This window comes from Ceratotherium simum, chromosome 6 (assembly GCF_057802395.1).
Source record: "Ceratotherium simum simum isolate JZ-2026a chromosome 6, ASM5780239v1, whole genome shotgun sequence".
In the NCBI taxonomy this organism is placed as follows: domain Eukaryota; kingdom Metazoa; phylum Chordata; class Mammalia; order Perissodactyla; family Rhinocerotidae; genus Ceratotherium; species Ceratotherium simum.
In genome coordinates this window covers 22,787,995-22,814,386 of record NC_141905.1, presented here as the reverse complement: position 1 = coordinate 22,814,386, position 26,392 = coordinate 22,787,995, and the positions used below count along the sequence as shown (strand labels likewise).

General features: G+C 44.5%; 1 protein-coding gene across 1 annotated transcript; it reads right to left on the bottom strand.

The window, feature by feature from the left end:
* Nucleotides 1-1,853: 1,853 nt before the first annotated feature.
* On the bottom strand, nt 1,854-14,982 carry PLAC9 (placenta associated 9). The gene is made up of 4 exons (XM_004426890.3): nt 14,694-14,982; nt 5,410-5,507; nt 3,725-3,848; nt 1,854-3,177 (listed from the first exon to the last, which is right to left on the bottom strand). Exons 1-4 carry the CDS (start codon nt 14,755-14,757, stop codon nt 3,167-3,169), a joined length of 297 nt encoding a protein of 98 aa, XP_004426947.1. The 5' UTR covers nt 14,758-14,982; the 3' UTR covers nt 1,854-3,166.
* Nucleotides 14,983-26,392: the final 11,410 nt, after the last annotated feature.

The following is a 26,392-nucleotide window of genomic DNA, read 5'->3' as shown; positions in this document are numbered from 1 at the left end:
GTTAATAATTGTATGCCAACATATTAGATAACCTAGATGAAATGGGAAAATCCCTAGACATACAAATTTCCAAATCTGACTCAAGAAGAAATGGAAAATCTGAATAGACCTATAACAAGACATTAAATCAATAATCAAAAACATCTCAACAAAAACATGAACCAGAAGGCTTCACTGATGACTCTATCAAACATTTAAAGAAGTAACACCAATCCTTCTTAAACTCTTCCCCACAAATTGAGAAGGAAGGCTTCCTAAATCATTTTGTTACCCTGATACTGAAGCCAGAAAAAGACATCACGAAAAAAGTGCAAAAATCCTCAATGAAATACTTCAGCAAACTGAATCTAGCAGCATAATAAAAGGATTATCCACCAAGACCAAGTGGAATTGATCAAAGGAATACAAGGATTATTCAATACACAAAAATCTGTCACTACAATACACATTATTAATAGAGGGGGATAAAAACCTCATGATCATCTCGATGCAGAAAAAGCATTTGAGAAAACCCAACTCCCTTCCATGATTAAAAAAAAAGAAACTTAGAAGGAAAATTTATCAATCTGAAATGAAGGGCATCTATGAAAAGCCACAGTTGATATACTTAATGGGAAAGAATAAAAGCTTTCCCCCAAGATCAGAACATGACAAAGATGTCTGCTCTTGCCACTTTTATTCAACATTGTATTGGAAGTTCTAGCCAGGGCAATTAGGCAAGAAAAAGAAATAAAAGCATCCAAGTTGGAAAGTAAGAAGTAAAACTCTATTTGCAGATGACATGATCTTATATGTAGAAAATCCTAAAATAGCCACACAAAAACTATTAGAGCTAATAAACAAATTCAGCAAAGTTGCAGGATAGGATACATGATCAACATACAAAAATCAGTTGTATATTTATGCACTAGCAATGAACAATCTGAAAATGAAATTAAGAAAACAATTCCATTTATAGTAATATCAAAAAGAATAAAATACTTAAGGATAAATTTAACCAAGGTGGTGTAAGACCTATACACTGAAAAATACAAAAAAAATACAAAATATTTTCTGCTCATGGATTGGAAGACAGTATTGTTGAGATGGCAATACTCTGCAAATTGATCTCCAGATTTAATCCAATCCCTATCAAAATTCCACCTGCCTTTTTGCAGATATGGACAAGTTGATTCTAAAATTCATACGGAATTGCAAGGGACTTGTCCCCAAATAGCAAAAACAGTCTTGGAAAAGAAAAAAAAAGTCAGGGAATCCATACTTCTTAATTTCAAAACTTACTACAAAGATACAGTAATTCAAACAGTGTGATACTGGCATAAAGATAGGCATATAGATCCATGGGCTAAAACTGAGAAATAAACCTAAACATCTATGCTCAACTGATTTTTGACAAGGGTTCCAGGACCATTCAATGGAGAAAGAATATTCTCTTCAATAAGTAGTGCAGGGACAACTGGATATGCACAAACAAATGAATAAAGTTGGATCCCTACCTCACATCATATACAAAAATTAACTCTACATAGATCCAAGAACTAAATGTAAGAGCTAAAACTATTAAAATCATAGAAGAAAACATAGGACTAGTTATGACCTTGGGCTTGGCAATGGATCCTTAGATGTGATACCAAAAGCACAAGCAACAACAACAAAATAGATAAATTGGACTTCAAAATTAAAACTTTTGTGTTTCAAAGGACATTATCAAAAAAGTAAAAAGACAACCCAAAGAATGAGAGAAAATATTTACAAATCATCTGATAAAAGCCTAGTATCCACGATACATAAAGAACTCTTACAACTCAATAAAAAAAAGACAACCCAATTTTAAAAATGGGCAAAGGGCTTGAACAGACATTTCTCCAAAAAATGTATACAAATGGCCAACAAACACATGAAAGATGCTCAGCATCACTAGTCATTAGATAAATGCAACTTAAAGCCACAATGAGATACGACTTCACACCTAGTATGATGGCTATAATCAAAAAGACAGATGTTGGTGAGGATGTGGAAAAATTGAAACCCTTGTATATACATTGCTGGGAAGGTAGAGTGGTACAGCTGCTGTGCAAAAACTGTCCTGGTGGTTTCTCAAAAACTTAAGAGTTACTAGTTGACTCAGCAATTCCACCCCTAGTTATAGACCCAAGAGAAATGAAAATGTATGTCCACACAAAAACTTATACATGAATGTTCATGGCAGCATTATTCATAATAGCCAGAAAGCGCAAACAACCCAAATGTCCATCAATTGATGAATAAATGAATAAAATGTGGTTTATCCATACAATGGAATATTATTCAGCCATAAAAGGGAACAGAGTACTGATATACATTACAACATGAATGAACCTTGAAAACATTAGGCTAAGTGAAAAAAAGTCAGACACAAAAGACCACATATTGTATGATTCCATTTATATGAAATGTCCAGAATAGGCAAGTCCATAGAGACAGAAATATTAGTGGTTTCCAAAGGCTGGTGGGAGGGAGAGTGGGAAGTGACTGCTTTATAGGTCCAGGGTTTCTATTTGGGGTGATGAAAATGTTCTGAAATTAGAGAGTAGTGATTGCACAACATTGTGAAGCCACTGAATTTGTAGTTTAAAATGGTTAAAAATTTGAATTTTATGTTATGTGAATTTTACATTAAAATTTTCTTTTTTAACTGTAATGTGTACACAAATCCCCTGGGGATCTCATTAAAATGTAGATTCTGATTCAGGAAGCCAAGGTGGGCCCCAAGTTCTGCATTTGTGACAAGCTCCCAGGTGATGCTGCTGCTCATCTAAGCTGGCCACGTTTTGAGTAGGAAGGCTACTCAAAGGGCCCTTCTGTTGTGTCACCTTACGATTATGCGCCTCCGGTGCCTCATCTCTGTGACCCAGCCCCTGCCCTCTCTGCTCCTGTAAATAAGGAGGGCAGAAGCACAGACCGACTCAGGGTCTGAGCCCGCAGGGGAATGTGGGCCTCAGGGCAGGGGAGTAGATGGAGAAGGGGCTGTGGCTATAGGGGTCACTGTCAGAGACAGAGGGGACCAAAGGCGTAGCTTTTACTGTGCACAAAGCTGAGGAAGGCAGGCCAGAATGCATGGCTCTGTTCTCAGAGGAAAGCTGAGAGGTACATCACTTCAGCTGCTGGGCTCCTCCGTCTCCCGGGCTCAGAAGGGATCTGAAAAAGAAAGGGCACAGCCTCGGAGTGGGCAAGCAGAGGGTGCTGAAGGCCTCCTTACCGCCCCTCCCGGTCCCCAGGGAACTCCTGTGCCAGGGAGCACAGGGCTCCAGGAGGGAGCAGGGTGGCAATCCCTCCACCGCCTGATCAGAGGGATGCCAGTCTTCCCTGAGAGGGTTTTGTGGTGGCACAGGAGTGGTTCCTTGGAAGGGAGATAAAAGGAGCCAAGGAGGTTTGGGGGCGTGAAAATGGCCAGTGAAGGAGGCAGCCGCTCTGTGTCAGGGTGATGGCGAGAGTGGCACTCAGGTGCAAGGGGCCAGCTCTTCCAGGATCCCCGACCTGATGCTGGGTTGCAGAAACCCCTGGGGTGGGGGTAGGGGCAGAGAACACTTAGGGGAGGTGAGGGGGATGCCTTCCCACTTCTGTCCCCAGGCGGAGCTGGAGCCCCTCCTGGCTTGTCCGGGCTACACCTGCAAGGTGGATCAGCCATCCCTATCCTGCTTGCCCAGCCCCAGAGGCTGTCGTCTCTGCTACCTGAGCCACTCACCGTCTCCGAGGAGGTCAGGGGTCGGGCTGAAGGGCCCCGGGGGCAGGTTCCAGGCCAGCTCCTCCAGCTGATCCAGCAGGCCTTTCAATTCTGCCTCCAGGTGCTCCACCGTCTTCTCCACCGTCTAGAGCAAGGAGAGATGGGAGCAGGGTGGGGAGAGGGAGGGGCAAGGTGAGTGCAGGACGAGAGAGGTGCCAAGTCTTGCTTAACCAGCCACATCCTAAGGAGCACCTGGAGGTCCAGTGGGGTGCAGTGGGGAGAGAACTGGGAGACAGGAGACCGGTCCTCCTCATTCAGGCTCCGCCCCTACCTGCCTTCCAGTTCCCCAGATGACAAAATCCTAGGGGCTCTCTCGCTAAGGTCAGTCCCGGCCCTGGCACTCAGCGGTTTTACTCAGTCACAGGTTTGGCATGGAGCGACTCTAGGATCCCCTTTTCCCTTTCAGGACTTGGCCACCTGGAGCTCACATTCCTTTTGTTGCCCCGCCCCCTGGTGGCAACTCTGCCAAATGACAGGTTTGGGATTTTGAAATTTTCTTTCTTCAGAGTTCTTAACTTTTTTCGTGAATGAGCCCTATTAGCAGTCTGGTGAAACCTACAGACCCCCTTCTCAGAAAATGCTTTAATTGAAAAAATAAAATATAGAATTTCCAAGAACACCAACTGTATTAAAATATTCAAATATTAAAAATTAAAGTTTTTAAAAGTTATTTTTATTGAGGTCACGTTGGCTTATAATTGTGTAACTTTCAGGTGTACATTATGATATTTTAGTTTCTGTATCGAGTCTATCGTGTTCACCACCAATAGCCTAGTTTTTATCTAATAGCCTAGTTTTTATCCAAAAATTAAATTTTTTTTTTTTTTTGTGAAGAGATCAGCCCTGAGCTAACATCTGCCAATCCTCCTTTTTTTTGCTGAGGAAGACTGGCCCTGGGCTAACATCCATGCCCATCTTCCTCCACTTTATATGGGACGCTGCCACAGCATGGCTTGCCAAGCAGTGCGTCGGTGCCCACCCGGGATCCGAACCAGCAAAACCCGGACCGCCGCAGCAGAGCGCGCGCACTTAACCACTTGCACCACCAGGTCGGCCCCCAAAAATTAAATTTTCGATGTAAAAAATTGAACTCACTAACTAACATGACCTAACACCAGATCTAACAGCTACTGTAATTTTGACATATGGATGAGAATAAATATGTTGAGATATGTGCAACATCTATAATTGGAAGAAATTATCTGTGATTACCATCAATGACAAGGTCATGGTACTGTTACTACTACTATGGTTTGTTGTTTGTATTTAGAATAAACGGGAATGCTAAATTTCAGTTAAAGCTTGTGAAAACAGAGAGTAATTTTTCCCCACGTAAGTCTGGGGACCCGGGGTCACAAACCATGGCTATATAACAAAACTCAGTGACTGAATTTCCACTTCTCCTCCAGTGATGATGTGGCGATCTCTGACCGGGTGTAAGCAAGGCCCTAGAGGAGGCAGGTCTGTTGGGGGCTGGTCAGCCTAACAGCCCAGCTGGAGCAGGGAGATGGTTAACATGGTGGCCAGGGAGCAGGATTGCCTAGGTTTCCCCGATTTTCCAAAGCAAGGTCGGGCTGAGCCCTATAAAGCCTCCAGCCTGGCAGGTGGTCCCAAAGCTGCATGTCCTCCCCGGTCACCCTTATTACCTCCTCTATGACGTCTAAACGGCCGTGGACAGCCAAGTGTCTGTCACACCCTGGGCTCCGAGCTAGGTCTCCATGGGAGCGGATGAGGGGTTCCGCAGCTGTGGGAAAACAAGTCTTGTCACTGTGGGGCCCTCCATTTCCCTGTAACACTGGAGACTCCTGTAAGCACTGGGCTCAAGTGAGGTGGGTCCTGAAAACAGCCACGAGAGAAGCAGAGGAAGGCTCAGTGTGGGTCAGGGTGTGAGCGTGGGGCTGCCCCAATCACTTCCTTGTCTCTATGGCCATGTTACCTACAGACCCAGATGGGCTTCCTCAAGGAGGTGCTGCCTGAACTGGGTAAGGTGAGGAAGGGAGGAAAGGTCTCAGCCAGAGAGCATGGCACGTGCAAAGATAGGGAGGCACAAAATAGCACGGCTCAGTGTGCAAACCCTCAGGGAGTCTGGAGTGGTTGGAAAGTACAGGGTGGGTGGGAGATGCGACTGGAGAGGTAAGTCTTGGAAACGAAGCCAGAGGCCCTAATAAACCAATCACAATGCTTGTTTTGGGGTTTATTTTAAAAGAAGAGTCACATAGCCATACATGAACTTTTAAAATACAGGGAATGAATTGGAGAGACTTGTCTTTGAAGACAGGAAGTTACTGCAGTAATCAGAGTAAGAAGTGAAGAAAGGAAGCAGTAGCAGTAGGAATAGAGAGGAAGGAAATGAGTGGAGATATTCTAGCAGGAGCATTGCCATTGGTGACCAGGTAGTACTATCTGACATTTGATGAGTGCGTACTATGCACCACCTAGTGGGCTAAACAAATGTGTTCACTCAGTCAACCTCTACAACAACCTATTATTATCCCCAATTTACACGTAAGGAAATTGATGCACGGAGGGGTGAAATGATACGTCCCAAGTCACACAGTTGGTAAGCAGAGAATCTGAGGTTCCGCTTGTTTAACTCTTGATTCGTCATTTTTTCCCCAACATTGGTTCTTCCTGGCACCACCAACCCTCACACCAGAGGGCTTAGGGCCCTGGTTCCGAGCTCAGGTTTCAGAGCTGGTGGCTCTGAGATGCCGGCAGGGCATCAGAGTTGGCTGGAACCTTGCAGAACCTCCAAGAACCTTGGAAGGAGGATGCCGTCCCAGAAACAAAGAGAAACAAAGAGCTTTACAGAGGATGAAGCGGCCAACACGGCCTAAAGCAGCAAGGAGGTCTAGCAAGACAAGGACCGAAAAACAGAGCAACAGCAAAGCCACTGCTAAATTCTACCCCAGCACTTTTAGCAGAGTGGTGGAAGAAAGCAAAGTTTAGACAGCAGTGGGATGAGAAGGGAAGGAGAGGTCAGGAGGTGGAAACTTGGATCCTGGAAAATGTTTTCATGAAGCTTGGCTGTGAAGCAAGGGAGATCACATTACAAGGTCTAGACAAGTGTTTATTGTTGTCGTTTCTGTTTTTTTAAGCATTGAACAAACACAACCATGCTTATAGCCTGAGAAACGGGAAGAAGATCCGAGAACTGAAGGAATGAATGCTTTTCCTGAAGGGATGAGAGGCCAAGGAATCCAGAAATGGTGATAGTGGGTGTGGGAAACACATGGAAAGAAGAGAGAGGGAATGCAGGAAAAATGGGTAAAAAAGTTCTACTTAGAGAGCCAAAAAGTTGAATAACTTCCCACCTGATAGCCTCTATTCACTCTGTAAAGTCAGAGAGGAATCATCTGCTGAGAATTCATGTAGAGTTAGGAAAGAGGAGAGCTAGTTGTTAAATTTTCAGAAATTCTGTGAGTGGGTTGTTAAATACAAACACTAAAATGGGAGCCTTGGTGAGAGCAATTTATACTACAAAAAACTGGCAAATGCTTTTTTCTTTTTTTTTTTTTAAAGCCAGTTTATTAGCACACCACTGGGTTGGGGGCTTAAATAAAGAGAGGGCTCCAAGAGAGGATGAAGGGAATGGGAGGCAGTGTAGGAGGACGGTGCACGATGACCTGACATCAATGAGGAACTTTGGAAGCCCCAGTCCTCCCCCAGCAGCTTGGCAGGCTGGGTGTAGAGCAGCAAAGACAGATGGCTGGGTGGAGCCGAAACCTGAGAGTCTGCAGGATGAGTGTGGTGGGGGGCAAGAGAGCAAAGGAATTGGAGATCTGACCAGCAATGGTTAAGGGGATGAGCTCTGGAGCCTAGGTTGGATAAGGAAGGAAAGGAGGCCAATTGGAGGGCCAATAAATTGGGAGAAGTGATGCAATGATGGGGTTAACAGCAGGAACAGTGGTAATGGATACCCAAGGTCACACAATCGGCAAATGACTGGACCCCCATCGCCCTGGCCTTCTCCTCACCCCGCTTGAGCAAGCTGGCCTTCTGGAACTCTGCCGGAGGCCCCCTGCCCTGAGATTCTCTGGTTCTGACTCTGTCTGGATTCCAGCTCTTCTACTCAGGGGCAAGAACCAAGAGCAGGGACAAAAATTCCTTCCACTCTGAGCATCTTTTGTGGAGAACACTTTGTTTTTCTATGTTCTCCTTTTCGTTATTTCCCTCCACTGAACTTAGAAAAGCCTCTTCAAAAGACAATGGTCTTCTTGTTGACTTTGGGGAGGGAGGGGGACATGATAATGGCACTTTGGTCATTTTTTTAAAAGGGAGTCTTTTAGAGATCTATACTAAAATATTTACAGATGAAATGCTATGATGTCCTGGATTCACTTCAAAATAATCCAGGCCTGGGAGTGAGAGGAGGCATGGGTGGGTATATAGAGCAAAGAATATCAGCCAAGACTAGTAATTACTGAAATTGGATAATGGGGACATGGGGTTCATTCCATTATTCTCTCTCTCTTTGTATACATGGTTTGAAATCTCTATAATAAAAGCCAGTTGTCTGATGGGGTTGTTAGCAAAAAGCAGAAGCCATCGTGGGCTGCATGCATTGATATAAAATGTTCAGGACAAGGGAGGTGGGTGGTCTGAGAGACCGCACTTGGAGGGCTGTGCTCCATTCTGGGCCACACACTGTGAGAAGGCCTTCGACAGGCAGCAGCAGGTGTAGAGGTGCCATGGTGAAGGGACTCCAAATTTTGACTCATTTGTCTCAGCTGAAAGAACTGGAGTGCTCAGCCTGGAGAGGAAAGACTTTGAGAAGGCAGGAAAAGTCGTTCTCACCCACAGGGAGGGCTGTCCGAGAAGAGGGGGTCTGTCTGGATGTGGATCTGTGTTCACACATGCCCTGTGCAGGCTCCACCCAGGGACCTTTGGCCAAATTTTTCCCCTGAGCCTCACCTGCCCTCTCCCAGGCCCTAAGCTACTCTTTCCCCCTCAAAAACTCCCCCAGCTTGGGCCAACAGGAAACAATGTGACCTTGCCGGCCAAGTGGGGATCTGCCAGCTTTGTAAGTCACGAACAACATGAATCAGCTCCCCTCCATTGGCCCAAAACATCCTGTTCTTTACGTGTCTTCGATGAGGTCTAACTTGGCTCCAAAACCCCTCGAGGGAAAAGGCTGGGCTGAGGTTGCTCTCCACATCACACAGCACTAATCCCTCACATCTGGACAGAACTGTGCCCTGAGCTCCACCACACAACAGCTCATGAGCTCATCCAGTGCTCCGGACAAGCTCATTTGAGAGAAAGCTGGGGGCAGGGCCAGGACCTCACAACCATCCTGAGTGCTGCTCCCTCCCCCATGTGGATCCTCATTGCATTGACCTCAACGCATGATGGCAGAAAATACACTGGAGACCCTGTTCTTAGCCTGGCTCAGCCACTAATTGGTGTGGGCCTGTGGAAACTTCCTTCCCCTCCCTGAGCCTCTGCTGCCTCCTCTGTAACACGGGGTGGGGTAGGCTTGAGACACTGCCACCCAAATGTGGTTCACGATTCGGCTCTCTCTCAGAGCCTGCCGAGAGGCCTCAAAAATTAGCTACAAGGACAGAACGGGGATGAGTCAAGGACAAGTTGCTTCTTGCTTCTTAGACCAGAAGCTCCAGCAAGGCAAGACCTGGGTGTCTCTCTCTCTCACACACACACACACACACACAGACACACACAGACACACACACGCACAATAACGCCTGCTTTACGGGGCTTTTGGAAAGCTCACACAAGAGACGGAGTGGGGAAGGCTGAAGGATTACCATGACTGACGTTGAGCAGCCAAGGCTGTGGTTCCCGTGTTCCTTCCTTTGCTCTCGCCCTCCCTGCTCCGGCCAGTTGGGAAATGGACCTTCTTGGATGCCGAATTGTTTTCCTTGGCCTGGCTCCCATTCGGGGCCTCTGTGCACCCTGGACGGCGGCCATGGGTGGAACATCGTGCACTGGTGAGAGCAGGCTGCCCGAGGAGGCCAGAGGCCCAGGTGGAGGCGGTGGGCTAACTTCTCCAGTTAAAGAGACGTGGCCACTGGGTCCTGGTCCTCGGAGACGGGAAATACAGCCCCCTCCCACTTAAAGGCATAGGAGACCTTTTGTATCTGGGACTCAAACACTAAGAAAGCACCTACCACCCAAATGACTTCTGCCATGCTGGGTGATGACAAATGCTTTCTTGGTGGTGACCCTGAAAGGTGCTGCTGCGGCTCTGAATTATCAAAGACAAAATCTGTTTGACCAGCAACACTTGTCACTTGTGGGTTAATTATATTTGACCACATTCGATATAATAGAAGAATAAATTTTACCACATTTAATATTTGTATTAAAATTTGTGATTCATTCAAAACCATCAGTGATTTAACATTATTTTCAAACAACTATATGAAGACCTCCAATCTGTGGAACTGCTCCGGCAGAAACAGGAGAGGGACCCTCGAGCCCCCAAAGAGACAGCACAGATGCTGAGGAACATTTTTGTTTTGTTCTGTTAGAGACGTGTCCTATCTCCCTGGGTCTCCTGTCATTTTCCAGATGTAGATTTGAGCCTTGCCAATCACTCTGGGAGCTTGCCAATGTCCCTCCAATACATTCAGTATCTGGTTAAGTTACTATTTTGCTGCACAAAGAACTCCCCTCCATGACACACGTGTCTATTTCTTTCTCGTGTGTCGCTGCAGCGGTAGACTGACTGCCGGTCAGGGCTGGCAGGCAGCTCTGCTCCCCGAGGCTGTACAGGAACCCAGATTCCTTCTATCTTGGAAGACTGTGTTTTTTAATCCACTGGGTTAAAATGTGCTGGAACACTCCAAAGCTCCACAAGACTGAGAAGGTCTAAAAAGCCATCCAGGATAAACCTCTCTGCAGGTGCTGTGAAAAAAACACAAGGCTGGGAGTCGGAGAGGCAGTCCCACCTCCGCTGCTCCCTGACTGTGCTCTTTGCCTCTCACTCAGCTTCCTTGTCTGGGAGGTATCTGCCCTGCCCCGTCTACCTTAAGGGACTGCTGTGTTGATCAAAGGGGATCCTGCCCTTGAAGACGCCTTGGGACTGCCAAGTGATGTGCAAATGCCACAGAGGGCATTTACCAGGTGAGCTGAAGACGAGCAAGGCAGTGAAAGCGCCCAGGGCCCCGCCTCTCCACATGGAGCCAGAGCTCTTTGCTAGATCACTCTGACCAGACCTCCTCCAGACTGGGAGGCGTCTGCTCTAGGATTAATCCCATGCAGGGATCCAAGGATGCTTGGGAGGGGCTTCTCCACCAAGCGCAAAAAGGGCTCAGTGCTGACCGGCTTTCTGGGCTCTGTTACAAGCCAGTCCCACTTGCTGGATCCTTGGTTTCTTCCCCTTTAGAATAAGCATAACCATACTCTGTATTCAAAGCTCCTTTTGATTTGTGATCACCTGTTATGTGCCAGGCTTTTTGTCGCGTGCTTATATACATTATCTCATTTAACTCTATCTGTGAGCTCAGAACTCTTACATCCTTTTTCACAGATTAGAAAACCAAAGATCAAAGAGATTGGGTCACATGCCCAAGATTTCACAGTTAGTAGGTGGTGGGGACAACATTTGAATTTACCTGCCTAACCCTGTCTATACTGTGCCCTGGCAGTCATGTGACCCTGTATAAGTTAAGGGCTTCCCATCTTGGGGTCTCAGCTGCCTCCTCTGTAAGATGAGGGGCTGGATAGGTATGGGCACAGGGAACCTGTACACGTGACACCTTTGCAGCTGTCTTGAGGCCCCACAGGAGCCCAAATGTGTGCCTTGGATGAAACTGTCTTTGGGTAGGCCATTCCCCACAACATCCATTTTTGTAAATAGAAATGCTGTGATCCTCACCACAGCCCTTCTTTCACCCAAAGCACAAAGCAGAATCCCAACACCGGAAAGATGTCCAGCGGCAGACAGCCGGAACTTCCCTGATGGGCCCCGACGCATGGGTGGGAATGGTTACACTGGTTAAAAAGGGCTAGGCTCTAGGACTTCAGATCTCTCTGACAGCAAAATAGGATAGGAACTCAGCTGAAGCCGTAACTTAAAAAAAAAAGTCTGTATAAGTAATACAAAACAGTTTGCTTCACTCAATACATATAGAGCTTTTACAAATCAATATGAAAAATCCCAATACCACAATTAAAAAATCTAAGGCAATTCACACAAATTAGTAGAAATGACCAATAAGCATTTGAAGGAAAAGTTCAACTTCAGAAATAATCAGAGAAATGCAAATTAAAGCAATAAAGACCATTCTCAGGGAAAAAAAAATCTAACTGGAATTAGATCAAGCTGCTAGATCTACCCACCAGTTTATAGGCAATACAAGGTAGAGAGGAACATTTAAATGACACCTAGGGGATGCAATCAGCTAAAACCTAAATGTGGAAAACTTTACAGGACAAATGACCCAGTTTCTTCAACAAATAAATATTAAGAAAGAAAGGGGAAAAGAAAACTTACATATTAAAAGAAACTTTAACAGACATATCAAACAAAAGCAATGCATGCACCTTATTTGGATCAAACAAATCAAATGTAAAAACGTATGACACAATGGATACTTGAACACTGATTGGATAGTTGATGATACTAAGGAATTATTGTTCATTTTTAGGGTGTGATAACGGTATGACAGTTATGTTTATTAAAAGATTATCTTTTAGAGATACATAAGGAAATATTTATAGATGAAAATATAAATCTTTCATCTATATGCCTGTAATCTCCTTTAAAACAATCTGAGGGAGGGGCGAGAGGGTGGGGACTGTGGATGAATCGACCCTTGTTGAAACAGGGTGATAGGGACATGGGGCTTCATTATACTACTCCGCTTTCCACCCAAAAGATTTCATAATCAAAAGTTAACAAAAACAAGGGTATATTATCTGAAGTCTGAAAGGTTATACACAAAAATGTGTGAACTCAATGTGAAATTACATTAATACGTTTATACTTGCCTCTTTTCTTTCTTAATCTGTAGCAATGAGCATGCATAATCAGAAAGAAAATGTTTAAAAACAGTTTTAAATTAAAGCATATATACCAGCTGTGGCCAAGGGGCCACAAAAGGTCAGCCACTTGTGGGTGGCAGCCAGCTCCTCCCTCTGGGGGAGCACAGACGAGGCTTTGTCCCCTCAGCTCCTGGATGTGGGGACTCCAGGAGGAGGGTAAGGGGGAGGGAGAGAAAGGGAAGGACATGCCCTGTGGGCCGGGCTCTATGCTGGGCATCATCCCAGCTACTCCTCACAGCCTGTGAGGAAGGGGTTGTTGGTCCTCCCTAACAGGTGGAGAAACTGAGGCTCAGAGAGATCAGTGGAGCTGTCTGCGGGGACGAGAGAAGGAGCTTGTGTGTGTTGAAACGTGTTCCATGCTGGGCACTTTCCCTCTCATCCAATCCTCCCAGCAAGCTCTGCGGGGTGAGTATCATTCTCCCCAACTTACAGAGGACGAAACAGCCTCAGAGATGAGACGTGACATCCAAGGTCACTCAGCCAGGAGCTGCCTAGGACCAGCACTGGCCTCAATCCTTTCCCTGAGAGCTCACTCCCACAGTTCACTGTGCCCTGAAAGGGACTGGGCAGGGGTGAGGGGGGTTCCGTCTTAATATAGGGCACTTGGCCTGGGTGACTCCAGGTTGATGGGGGAGCAGCCTGGTTGGGGGCAAGGGCCTGAGGAGAGGGCAGGAGGCCTGGATGCTTGGTGAGAGCTCTGCCTTGGCACCACCAGGAGACCTGAGCCTTCCTCTCACCTGCACAACCAGGATGAGCGCCAGCTGCCTCTGGCTGAGGCCTGCGTGAGATGCTGGGTAAACGGGAACATGGCTTGTAAACTGTCAAGTGCTGTGCAGAGTCTTGGGGGTGCGCAATGAGCATCTGTGTGTAAGTAAGTACATTTGCTGCCACCCTATCTGTGCCTCACTTGTGAAGGGGCAGCACTAAGACTGCTGTCAGCGGAGGGGAGGGAGGGGAGTGCAAGGCAAGGACCCCAGCAAGGGGAGCACCCAGAGGACCTCTTCCTCCTGTACCCTTCTCCCACCTACCCACCCAAAGCAACCCAGGCCCTCAGGGAAGCTCTCTGGAAGCCTGGAGACTGGCCTCCTCACCCAGACAGCAGAACTCCCTCAGGCCACCTGGCAGGTGAAGTGATGGCTTTTCTTCTGGGGCCCGCCTGCCTGACCCCGACTGGCTGGCTGTGCTGGGCCAGGCCTGGGTCATCGGACTGTGGAAGCTTAGCTTCCTGGGCAACACCCAGTAAAACCAGGCCTGGGTGCCTCTGCAGGGCCTCTGGATGGAGCTGGCCTGGGGGGCTGCCCCACCCTGCAGACTTGACCTCCCACTCTGGGATCCTTGTCTCCTCCTCTCTCTCCTTGGGCATTGAGTTTCTCCACTCTCTCTTTCTTTTAGTCTCTCTCTTGTCTTTCTCTTTTCCTCAGTATCCTCTCTCTCTCTCTCTCTCCCCTCTCCCTTCTTTCTCTTGCCAGGTTAGCTCATCTATTTCATTCCGTTTGTACCTCTCAAACTCCTTTTTCTGTCTTTCCTCCTTCATAGTTCATAACCATCTGTTCAGCTCCAAGTCTCTTTCTCTCCGCCTCTACCCTTCTCTCTTTAATCGGCCCTCTCTCCTTTCTTTCTAATTCTCTCTGTCCCTCTGCCTTTATTTCTCTGCCTTTTTCTGTCTCTGTCTTTCTCTTTGTTTTCTCTCACCATCTTTCTTTCTCTCTTTCCCTCCCTCTCTGCACCTCTCTTTCTCCATCTCTCTCTCTCTCTCTCTCTGTCTCTCTTTCTCCATCTCTCTCTCTCTCCCCCCGCCCCCATCTAGCTCCGTTTCCATTTTTTTCCTTCTCCTCCTCCTTCCCTCCATCTCTCTTGCTCATCCTACCTCGCCCTGCGCGGCTCTCCCGCCCTCGCCCCGCGCCCGGGCCCCACTCACCGGCGAAGGCGCCCGCGGCGCGGAGCAGGGCGAGCCCGGCCAGCGCGCAGAGCAGGGACCGCATGGTGCCGGCCGGGCCGAGCGCAGCGCAGCGTCTGCCCGCAGCCGCCCTCCCCGGGATCGCGCCGGGCCCGCCCGGGAGGAAATGCTCTCAGTCCTAGCCAAAATTCCTGGGCGGCTCCCGGCGTTCTGGCTGCAGCGAACCCGCCCCCTCCAGAGGCCCCCTCCGCATCCCGCGGGCAGCGTGGAGCCCAGAGACCCCGCAGGCGGAGGGGCCAACGTGCCAGCCTGAAAGGGGCCGCCCTCTGAGTCCCCCGCGCCTCCCGGGGGCCGGGGCGCAGAAGGGGAGAGAGAAGGGTGGGGGAGTGGGTTCTACGCGACCGCCCCCGGGGCCCAGGTATTGGTTATGAGCCCATTTCACACGTCGGCGGACTGAAGCTTAGGGAGCATTGCCTCCTTCGGTGTCACCCACAACTACGGCACAGGATCTGAACCCTTGACTGCTCGCAGCGTGGAAGCTTTTCTCTGTCCACCTATGACAGCGTCTGGCCCTGAGAGGGAGACTCAGAAGTGGTGTCTGCCTTCTACAGAAACTTGCTATTCTGCTAAAGGAGTAATAGTAATGTTAAAAGATACTTTAAAAAAAAAAAAGGTAAAATCATGACTTTCATACATATATAAAATGAGCATGTGCTGAAGATTTTAACTCACAATTATTGAGGGAACCAGTGAGAGGTGACAGTCAGTCCAAAGAACAGACACAGATCTGGAATATTGACATTAATGTGCAAAAGGAGGTAAAACTGACTTCTTCCACACAGGGAGGGAGGAGAGTTAATTAAACCTATAACAGAAATAATTTGCATCTCTATAGACGAGAATTATGTTGCATTGCTATCTACAATTTACACACTTGTAAAATGCCTCAAAGGCAATGAAAGGCCCAGAGCCCTAATGGAATCGGGATCAGAATCAGTGTTCAGCAAATACTTAAGCTCTGTACTAGACAGTGTTAGGTAAACTCTGGAGGAGGGAGGAAAGAAAATAATTCTCCTATTCGCATGTATCTGCCCTCAAGGAGTTCACAGTCTATTAACCACCATAATATTAATAAATAGCAGCTAAGCTTTGATAGATTAACTTCTACACACACCACTTGTCTGATTTTCAGTGCAACTACATGAGGGGCACGTCATTACATCCATTGTGCAGATGAATTGAGGCTCAGAGATGTTAAGAACCTTGCCCACAGTCACACAGCTGGTATAATGTGGAGTCAGGATTTGAATCCAGTTTTGCTGCTTCTGTAGACTAGCCCTTAGATAATAATATATACTGAGTCCCTGAGAACCGGGTTGTATTTTCCATTCTAAGCAAGCTCACAATAAGAGCTGGGTGGGTTTTTCAGTGAACTTCAAATCATCCCCACCTCCTTCCAGTTTAGAACACAATAGTGGAATCCTCACCCACGGGACACCCCACCCAACAAGTGCAAAAATAGTTAAGTTTTAGTGAAAACAAAAAGCAAGAGCTGCAGAACCTGGTTGTTTCGCCTGGCTGTAAGCGGAGCGTCTTTACCACCAAGACCAGGAGAACGTCTCTATGCACCCAGGGTCCCCCTTAGGCTAACTGGAGCCCTTGCAGATCAAGGCTGCCTCTCTGCCTTCTCTGTTCCCGACTGTGCAATTGTCCAATACAGTTACCACACCAACCCGTAATCCTCGGTTCTCACTTCCTCCTCCAGATAACTGCCTCAGGCACGGAATTCTGGTTCTCAGTCAGCAGATCTTGGATAGAAACTTGCATCTAAATTTTTAACAAGTTCTCATGGGGATTAGGATGCCCAGATGAGCTAGCTCAGAAAAACAATTTATTTCAGGAATGCCAAGCATCCCTATGTTCATCACAGCATTATTCACAATAGCCAAGATGTGGAAGCAACCCAAGTGCCCATCAATGGATGAATGGATAAAGAAGATGTGGTACACACACACACACACACACACACACACACACACACAATGAAATAGTACTCAGCCATAAAAAAGACAATCATGCTATTTGCAACAACATGGGTGGACCTTGAGGGTATTATGCTAAGCAATATAAGTCAGACAGAGAAAGACAAATACTGTATGATTTCATTCGCATGTGGAAGATAAACAAATACATAGAGTATAAGAACAGATTTGTGGTTACCAGAGGGGAAGGAGGTGGGAGGGAGGGAGAAGGGGATAAGGGGGCATATGTATGGTGATGGATAAAAATGAGACTATTGGTGGTGAGCATGATGCAGTCTATACAGAAACTGAAATATAATAATGTACTCCTGAAATTTACACAATGTTATAAGCCAATATGACCTCTACAAAATAATAATAATAGGAAAAAAAAATTTCTCACACTTGGTAGTAGGACATTCCTTGGTAGTTTACTCAGGTGGGAAGTTGTCAAAGGATAGCCAAACCCATAGAGATTCTTGCAGCTCAGAATGAGTGGGCTACCTAATATTTTGAATTTGCAATAAAAACAACACATATACAATACTGTCTTGTTGTGGTAAAGTCATAAAATGATAAAGCATATAGTAAAACATGAAACTCCTCCCTATCACTAACTCCCCCTGCCCAGTGATTCTAGTCTAGTCCCCTCAGCTTGGTGGACTCTTCCAGCTCCTTGTCTATGCATGCCCTATCTATCTAATATGTATTCAGACACAAATGTATATACCTGGGATTGAATAATAGATATTTTGGGGATTTGTTTTCACATTAATGTTCATCTCAGTCATAACATCAAATCTTGAAGATCATTTTATGTTAGTAGACCTAAATCCACCTGGTTCCTTTTAACGGTTGCAAAATATCTCATGAATGGATGCACCATTATTTGTCCAGACAATCCCCTATTGATGGACATGTAGTTTGTTTCCCTTCTTGTCCAATATAAAGCATGCTTCAATGAACATGCTTTTGCAAATATGTTTATGTACATATTACATACTCATGTATTTCTGAAAGGCTGGATCCCTAGAAGAGGAATCATTGAGTCAGAGGGCATTTTACATTTTGCTGAGTGAGACAAAAACCCTCACTAAGCACCTAGCAGGGGCCTGGCCCTCAGCGCAATGTTCCAAGACACACCCATCACATTGTAGCCTATGCTGTCCCGCAGGGGGCGCTATTTACATAAAATGCTTCTGGAGCTGAGAGACCTGAAGTTGTAGATCTAGCAGCCATGTACATTCTCTGACACTGGATATTTATCTTTTAAAACTTTGACAATTTGATGAGGAAAAAATGTTACCTTGTTGTTTTTATTTACACGTTATTTATTATGAGTGAAGTTGAGCTTTATTTGGCTATTCAAATACTTTTTTCTATTTTTCCTCTTTTCTTTACATATTCTGATTATAAATCCAATGCCTGTCATATATGTTGGCAAGGTTTCCTTCCATTCTTCCATTGTCTTTAACTTTCTTTGTGGTGTCTTTCATCATACAGAAGTTTTAGATGTTTAGGTAGCCAAATCTCTCAATATTTTCTTTTATGGCTTCTAGATTTTATAACTTGCTTATGATTCCTCACATCAAGGCTATAAAAATATTTTCCAACATTTTCTTCAAATAGTTTTCAGTTTTTTTAAGGGTGTAATCTCTAATCCATCTAGATTTTTTGGGGGGGATGGAGAGGAAAAATTAAAAACAAAATTTTTTCCCCAGTGGACATCTAAATATCCAAATGCTCCCGATTGCATAGTCCATTCTTTATCCACTAATTTGAACATAAAATAAATTATTGGTTAGCTATTCATTCCCAAGTGGGGTTCCAGAAAACTCTCTAGCCGTCATTTCTGTTATAAGGTCAAAGAAACAAAAATAAAATAGCCTTATTTCAATAAATACTGAAACTATTATTTGATGAAATTAAGCAGCCATCACTGACTTAAAAACGACAAACTCCAAGAGGTAGAAGTAAAGGAAATAAAGGATATTGCCTTAACAATATCATCACTTTTATCTTCAATAGTTCACACGTACACAGGGGAGAAAAGAGAGAGGCATTCTTTATTAAGCCAGGAATGGGGTAAAGATGACACCATCACAACCGTTAATTATCCATGGTCTGATGGATGCAATAAAGCGCAAACGAGGAGAAGACGTATTGTGAAGGAGACAAAATATGGCTATTAGCAGAAGATTCAATTGCTTTCTTAGAAAATCCAGTAGAACTAGAAGAACTGCTTGAATTACTCCATACATTGGCTGGATTTAAGAGAAGTGTTTTGAAATCAATTTATTTCCTCACACTAACAGAAGCCGGCCCAAACAGGTAAAGGAAAACTGGGCCAGATGTTAATAAGGACCCGGTTAGCTAATGTCCTCCTTCCAACATTCTCTAGAAATGACCAATGAAATTAAAAATAGGAGAAACTGGCGTCAGTGCCAGGAACTAGGAAATATGCCAACCATATGCCGGGCCTCAAAGCAAGGCAAAGCCTTGACAGCCGGCTGGGTATGTATTATTACTGTTATTTGCTAAACTTCTTTGAAACTGGTATTGTGCTAAGGCTATATATGTGTTATTCATTTAACCCTTGTACCAACAAACCTATCTGGTATGTATCCTTATCTCATTTTTCAAATAAGATATATTTGATCAAGGTCAGAGGCTGGCAGATCTCAGGTTGGAAGCCAGACAGATCTGCTTCTGAAATCCATGCTCTTGTGTTATCAGACTTCTTGACTCTCTGGCCCCAGGTGTGTAACTAGATAGCAAGGGAATCTGGAGGGAGGTGAAGGTGAGAAGAGGGCAAATGGGGTATTTGGGGGCTCAGAGGGGCAAGTCCGTATGTGGTTAGGGGGAGAGCACCCATAATCACCTCACAAATGAAGTGCCGTAACGTGCAGAGCTTCTCTTTCGTCTAATACTCCCATTGCCCTGGCGGGTAACATCAAGATCCACAGTGAACACAATGTGAGGCTCGGAGAAGTTAGGAGGTGACTCAAGGTCACACAGATACCATGCAGAAATGTGGAGATTTGCCTCCTCCCCCCCCCAGTGCCCGTGCCTCCAGGCAATGCTTCAGGATGTGCACAGGCTTTCCACCCTGGCTGTGCTGAGGGGACAAATGGTGGGGAGTCTGGCAGGGGCTTGCTTTCCTAGCCCAAGCCCAAGGCAAGGGGCCAAGGGAAGCAGGAAATAGGGGCTGGCCCTCTGGGGGGGTGGAGGTGGGGGAAGAGAGACAGCCCAACTGAAAGGGCCTCGGTGGCTAGGAGGGTCAGAGCCACACAAAGCCTCCTTTTCTTCTTGTCTTGGCACAGGCAAGACCACGCTGAGTGGGCGGGGTCACTTTGTCTCCATGTAGACGGAGGGGGGCTACTAGCCCGGGGCCACACAAGTTATGGTCAGAGAGAGCGAACAAGTGGGGTGTGGGTATGGAGGTCTCTGTTGGGGGATGGAAAGCAGGGCAGAGGTGGGGAGTCTTGTCAAGTTGAAATTTAAGAAGTGTTTTTATTTTTTTTTTTAATACAACCTACCCCCTTTTTTGCATGTAGTCCTGAATCCTCCATGGTAGGGAGGAAGATATAGGAAGATGGGAAAATCTGCTGGGTACAGGGAGAAGTGAAGTATGTGGAGAGGGTAGAGGTTTAATATGAACAATTATAATGTCAATAATTATCGTCCTAATAGCCAACATTCATGGATTCTGACTCTGTGTCAAGCACTGTGGGAAGCACCACGCACTCTGTTTCTCAGTTAATCAGGCTGCTGCTCTACAAGGTGGGTTCGGTGGTTCTCCCAGAGCTTCACAATAGCAGTTTCCCAACCAGTGCCTTTTGAAGTGATGAATCCACATTTAAAGCTGGAGGAAACCGGCTGAACGGGATCTAGCAAGGTATCCCACCTGCTCAGCTTTGGGGTATTTTTGCACAGATTCGCATTGCTCAGTGTCAGTTCAGTTCATTGTAAAAGCCACGGACATGTCTTGAGAACGCGTTCCTCCATGATTCCAGGATTCTCTGTGGGCTTGGCGGGTAGGGACTCAGTTGGCATCTCCCCCATCTGTTTGAGAACCTTGTCTGCAGTGTTCTCTAGGAATATCTCATTTTGCTCCTTGAGGTTGGAGTTGGGGTAAAATGTAAGCTGTCTTACCTGCTTGGCTGACTATGCAAAGCATTTCAGAGTTAGAATTCCTCAGCAGGGGAAGCAGGGAATTGAGTTCAAACCTGACTCTGTCCTTACTGGTTGTGTAGCCTTAGGCAGGTCACCACCGCTCTCTGAGCTTCAATTTCCTCACCAGCACCGAGAGGGTAACAAGAACACCTACCTCACAGCAGAAGAGGTGAATTCCCTTGCCTGCCTCTGGCCTGCTTCCCCGAGCTTTCCTGAGCCTGTCACTGTTGTTTCCTTGCTTATTTATTTGCAGGTTGTGAGTTTCCTAAGGGTAGAAGGGGTGGGAGCAATGGCTGACTGGCCTGCAGAGGCCCTCAGAGGGAGTTCAAGTGAGAGCCAGAAGCTGACTCTGCTCCCTGAAATAGGTGCAGAGTCAAGGCCCCGTGGAGGGGTGTTTGAACACGAGTAGGGTTTTTCTCAGTAGTGTGTGCTGCATACCATGGAGATGGGTGGGGCGTGGGTGGGTGATAGGAGAGTAACGGGCAACAAATCTGGGGGAAGGTGTGGCCAGATTATCTCGGGCCTGGAATGCCGCTCTCAGGAGAGTAAGTCTTTAAGCTGTAGGCAGAGGTGCTGGCAGGCATTTTGGCTGAAGGATGATGCAATCATTCCCAACCCCCTTCTTCTTTTTTTAAAACCTTTTTCTTTGAAATAATTTTAGACTTACAAAAATAATACACCCAGTTCTTGAATACTCTTTACCAGCTTCCCCAAATATAACATCTTACACAACCACAGTAGAATTATCGAAGTCAGGAAATTAACATTAATACAATACTATTAAAGAATCCACAGACTTTATTCAGACGTGGCCAATCGTCCCACTAATGTTCTTTTTCTGGTCCAGGATGTAATCCAGGATCCCACGTTGCATTCAATTGTCATGTCTCTTTAAGGCCTCTTTAATCTAGAACAGCTCTTCAGTCTTTTTTTGTCTCTCATAACTTGGACAGTTTTTAAGAGTCCAGGCAAGTTATTTATTTTTTTATTTTTTGGTGAGGAAGACAGACTGGTCCCGAGCTAACATCTGTTGCCAATCTTCCTCTTTTTGCTTGAGGGAGATTGTTGCTGAGCTAATATCTGTGCCCATCTATCTCTATTTTGTATGTGAGATGCTGCCACAGTACGGCTTGATGAGCGGTGTGTAGGTCCGCGCCTGGGATCTGAACCCACAAACCCCGGGCCGCCGAAGGAGAGTGTGCGAACTTAACCACTATGCCACTGGGACACAGGCCAGTTATGTCTGTCTTTCATGACCTTGACACTCTTGAAGAGTACTGGCCAATTATTTTGTAGAATGTCCCTCAACTTGAGTTTGATGTTTTCTCGTGATGAGGTTGAAGTTATGCGCTTTTGGTAAGCATCCCACCAAATGGAATTGTGTTATGTCCTTGTGTGTTGTGTCCTTGATTGTGTTATGTCAGAAGTGATAAAATTACGTCCTTCCCAGTGCATCCTATCAGAAGGCACATATGATATTGCTGTGTCTCATTACTAGTGATGTTGACTTTGAAAGATGATGTGGTAAAGATGATGTCTACCAGGTTTCTCCACTGTAAAATTACTGCTTTTCTTTTTGTAATTAATAAATATTGTATGGGGAGATACTTTGAGAGTATGCAAATATCCTTTTTATCATCATACTTCCAACCTACTAATTCTAGCATTCACTGATGATTCTTGTCTGCAATATTTATTACCATTGATTTTCCAAAGGTGATTTTCTATTTGCATAATTCCTTCTACATTTATTAATTGGAGTTCAATTGTAAGGATGAGTTGTCCCTTCTCTCCCATTTATTTATTTGTTCAATTATTTATTTCAGTATGGACTCATGGATATTTATTTTATTCTACAGATTATAATCCATTACTAACATTTTTTGTTTTGTTGCTCAAATTGTCCCATGTATGGCCATTAGAAGCATCTTCAAGATGGCTTCTGTGTCCTTTTGAAATACCCCTATTCTATTTTAAGCATTTCCTTACTTTCTGACACCACAAGATGTCTCAGGCTCATCTTGCATTTTCATTGCCTCCACCCTAGACTCAGTCATTTCTCCAAGGAACCCTAGTTCCTTTTCTTGGAGAATGGTATCTAGAAATGAAGATCTGAGTGCTGGGTGTGTTCATTGCTACCGAGGTGTCATTGCTTCTCGGCCCTCTCAGCAGACAGAGCTAGGGAATATGAGTTAGCAGTTCTGAAGCTATTTTATGGGTATTCTAGGATTGCACAAATGAGAAAATATATTGTATTTAATGAGAACAACGTTTCTCACTGCTGAAGAAAGGAATTACAAATAAGGAAAGGGGGAGGGCAAAATGAGCCCTGTTGTGTTAGATTGGAATCAGAGGGATCAGCATGAATTCATGGTTTTTTATATATATACAAACTGATAGATACAGAAATAAATGTGACTTAGCAATTCCACTCCCAGGTATATACTTAACAGAAATGCGTGGGCATAAGAAGACATGGGCAGGAATGTCCACAGCTGCACTACCATAATAGTCCTAAAATGGAAATTACCCAAATTCCCGTTGACAGCAGATAATGAACAGATCTACTGCTACATGCAACAATATGGATGAATCTTACAAAAATACAATTAATGAAAGAAATTTTCACAAAAAGTTCTGTATGATTCAATTTATATGAAGTACAAACACGGGCAAAATTAATCTGTGCTGTGAGAACTCAGTATGGAGTTACTTTTGTGTGTGCTGGGGGTGGGTGGTGACTGTGAGAGAAATGAGGGGGCTTCTCAGATGCTGGTGACGTTCTGCAATTTGATTTGGCGCTGGTTACATGGGTGTGTTCAATTCTTAAGATGTATATATGTTATACTTCAATAAAAAGTTTTTAAAAATCTCTATTTCCTGGCTCTAAATTTCATATTCTCTTCATTTCGAGTCAGCTGCTATAGCAACCCATTACTGAATACAGTAGGACCCACCACTAAACCTTAGGCATTAGACTTTAATTCTTTCCCTTAATCCTAATTGAAAGATCACATCAACTGATATTAACCCTCAATAATCTAATCTGGCCCCCTCACCCACCTGCTGGCTTCCAGACTATGTGTGTTTGGATTAGCCTTCCAGGGCTAGGAAACCTTGATCCAACCCCACCCAGTGGTGTAGGGTGGGAAGGGATTATTTAGGCCCACTCAACTAGAAGGGTGAGTAGGAGGGACCAGGTCAGGGTTGTTGAAGGTTAATACCATCTCCCATCTTTCAGTTACTGCCTTCCAGGGGTTCTCAACTAAGCTTAAGGGCAAGAATTAACTCTAATGCCTAAGGCTTCCATTTTTGTAATGAATAGGACTTCTATCCTATGTGTTATTAAAAGGCACATTTAAAAAATGGTAAAATCATGACTGTCAAACAGATATAAAACAAACATGTGTTAAGGATTTTATTTCACTGATTTAATGAGAGAACCAGGCAGATCATAATTTGTTCAAAAGAGAAGTTAAAGAGCACAAATTGATATGAAGTAAAGGAATGTCGAAACAAATGCACAAATGGAGGCGAAACTAGCTTCTTCCAGGGTGGGAGAAGGAAGTCAATTGAACCTCTGCTGGTCGAGATAGAACATGCACGTCTAGGGATAAGAATTATTTTTCGTTGCAATCAGTTATCTACATTTTACAGAATTGTAAAACAGCTCCCATGGAATCAAAATCAGATAATGCAGAGGGTGTGCTGTAGATAATGCAGTTTTCCAGTGAAAGAATTTTTCTCCTATAGTTTCCCCCTCTTTTGATCAAAAAATATTCTCCTCTCTTCCTGTGTGACTCATCAATGGTAACGTATCAAATAGACCTAGTTATTTCTGGCACCTCTGTTTTTATAAAGTGAAGTAATAAATCTTTTGCGATTTTCCTTGGGCTCACTGGGAAATCTCAGATATTAAAACGTTATTTTATTTTACATTTAGGATTCATTTTAGGAAGGCAAAAATCTAAAATTGTCATGAGATTTGAACACTGAAGGCAGGATCATGGGTGTCTGAGAAATAATACTTCTCTACCTATTTGAAACTGACAATAAAACGTTTAAAAATAAATATAGAAAGTAACATGATTGTAAAGCACTTTAGCTCTCTTCTAAGTAAGAAACCTTGTTTTCATAAGTAATTAAGGACATAAGAAAATTGACATAAAAGTCAGAAAATTATTTTGGTAAAACACAGAATCTTTGCTATCCAGGCAGATTACATGGAAAAAAGAATAATCTGTCATATTGCAGGTGAAGATGTTAACGGTAAACCAAGGAAACAAGACCATCAACATTAAGCAAATTTTTCTAATATTTTAAAGCATTTCATAGTGTTTCAGACTCAGGTGTTATAAAACAAGGCAAATAAAATTCATTGTAAGTCCTTCGTTATGCTCCTTCATGTTCTACAATAAACTGAATTTAGGATTGATCTCAGAGGACCATGAGGTCAGAACCAACTTCCTAATACTGCTAAGGTGTTATTAACTTGCAATGCATTCATTGTTGCTATTTTCAAATGAGTTATTAAATGAGCATTAAAAAATTCCTCAGTTTCAATTCCCAATACAATAAATATCAGTAGTTATAACCCACCAAAAAAAGCTGTTTGGTGTCCTCAATATGTTTGAAGAGTATAAAGAGGTTTCACCAAATAAACCAAAAACAAACAAAAGATCCTCCGAAAACCAACCTGAGTACTGTTGCTTTAAGACAAAACTTTTCCTTGAAAATCAAAAGCACACATACAGTTGTGTTTCTCTGAAACTATTGCTCTTAAGTATAGTGTCAATCACTTACATGAATTATAACTTTTTAAGCAAAGCAACTATTTCACAGAGAAACCAGAGGTTGGATACTTGTGAACCGTCACCCACTAGCATTTTAGCAGACTAGCAGAGCTCATGAATACACACAACACGGATTTCTGCAGCCAAATGCATCCTGTATAGTACAACTTCTTTAAGGGACAAAAATGAACACGTTCGTTGACAGACCCAGAGATGTAGGCTCTCTATAGCATGTAAAACAAAGCAAAGTATATAAAGTTAAATTACACTTAGTATGCATGTTTCAGTATTCCATTTTGCTTAGAAATTATCTAAGTACCCAGTGAATATCCATTAATTAAATCAATCAGTCCAAGGTTTTAAGTTAAAGATCCTGGAAATTATCTCAAGCTGATAAACTACAAACCATATTAACTTTTGAAACAAAATTCATCAGTATAATAATTCAATTTTGTTAAAAACAAATTTGCACTTATAAATTTATAATTTTTTATAATTTTATTTATTTATTTATTTTTTTCCCCCAAAACCCCAGTAGATAGTTGTATGTCATAGCTGCACATCCTTCTAGTTGCTGTATGTGGGACACCACCTCAGCATGGCCAGAGAAGCGGTGCGTTGGTGCGTGCCCGGGAACCGAACCGGGGCCGCCAGCAGCGGAGCACGGGCACTTAACCGCTAAGCCTCGGGGCCGGCCCATGCACTTATAAATTTAAACAATATGCAAAAG

What these genes read in the sequence shown, in the direction of transcription:
- PLAC9 (XM_004426890.3), bottom strand. Translation starts at nt 14,757, where the DNA reads ATGCGGTCCCTGCTCTGCGCGCTGGCCGGGCTCGCCCTGCTCCGCGCC. An exon ending in CGCCGCGGGCGCCTTCGCCG is followed by an intron (nt 5,508 to 14,693) that starts GTGAGTGGGGCC and finishes GTTTTCCCACAG; the next exon opens with CTGCGGAACCCCTCATCCGC. An exon ending in GTTTAGACGTCATAGAGGAG is followed by an intron (nt 3,849 to 5,409) that starts GTAATAAGGGTG and finishes TCCTTGCTCTAG; the next exon opens with ACGGTGGAGAAGACGGTGGA.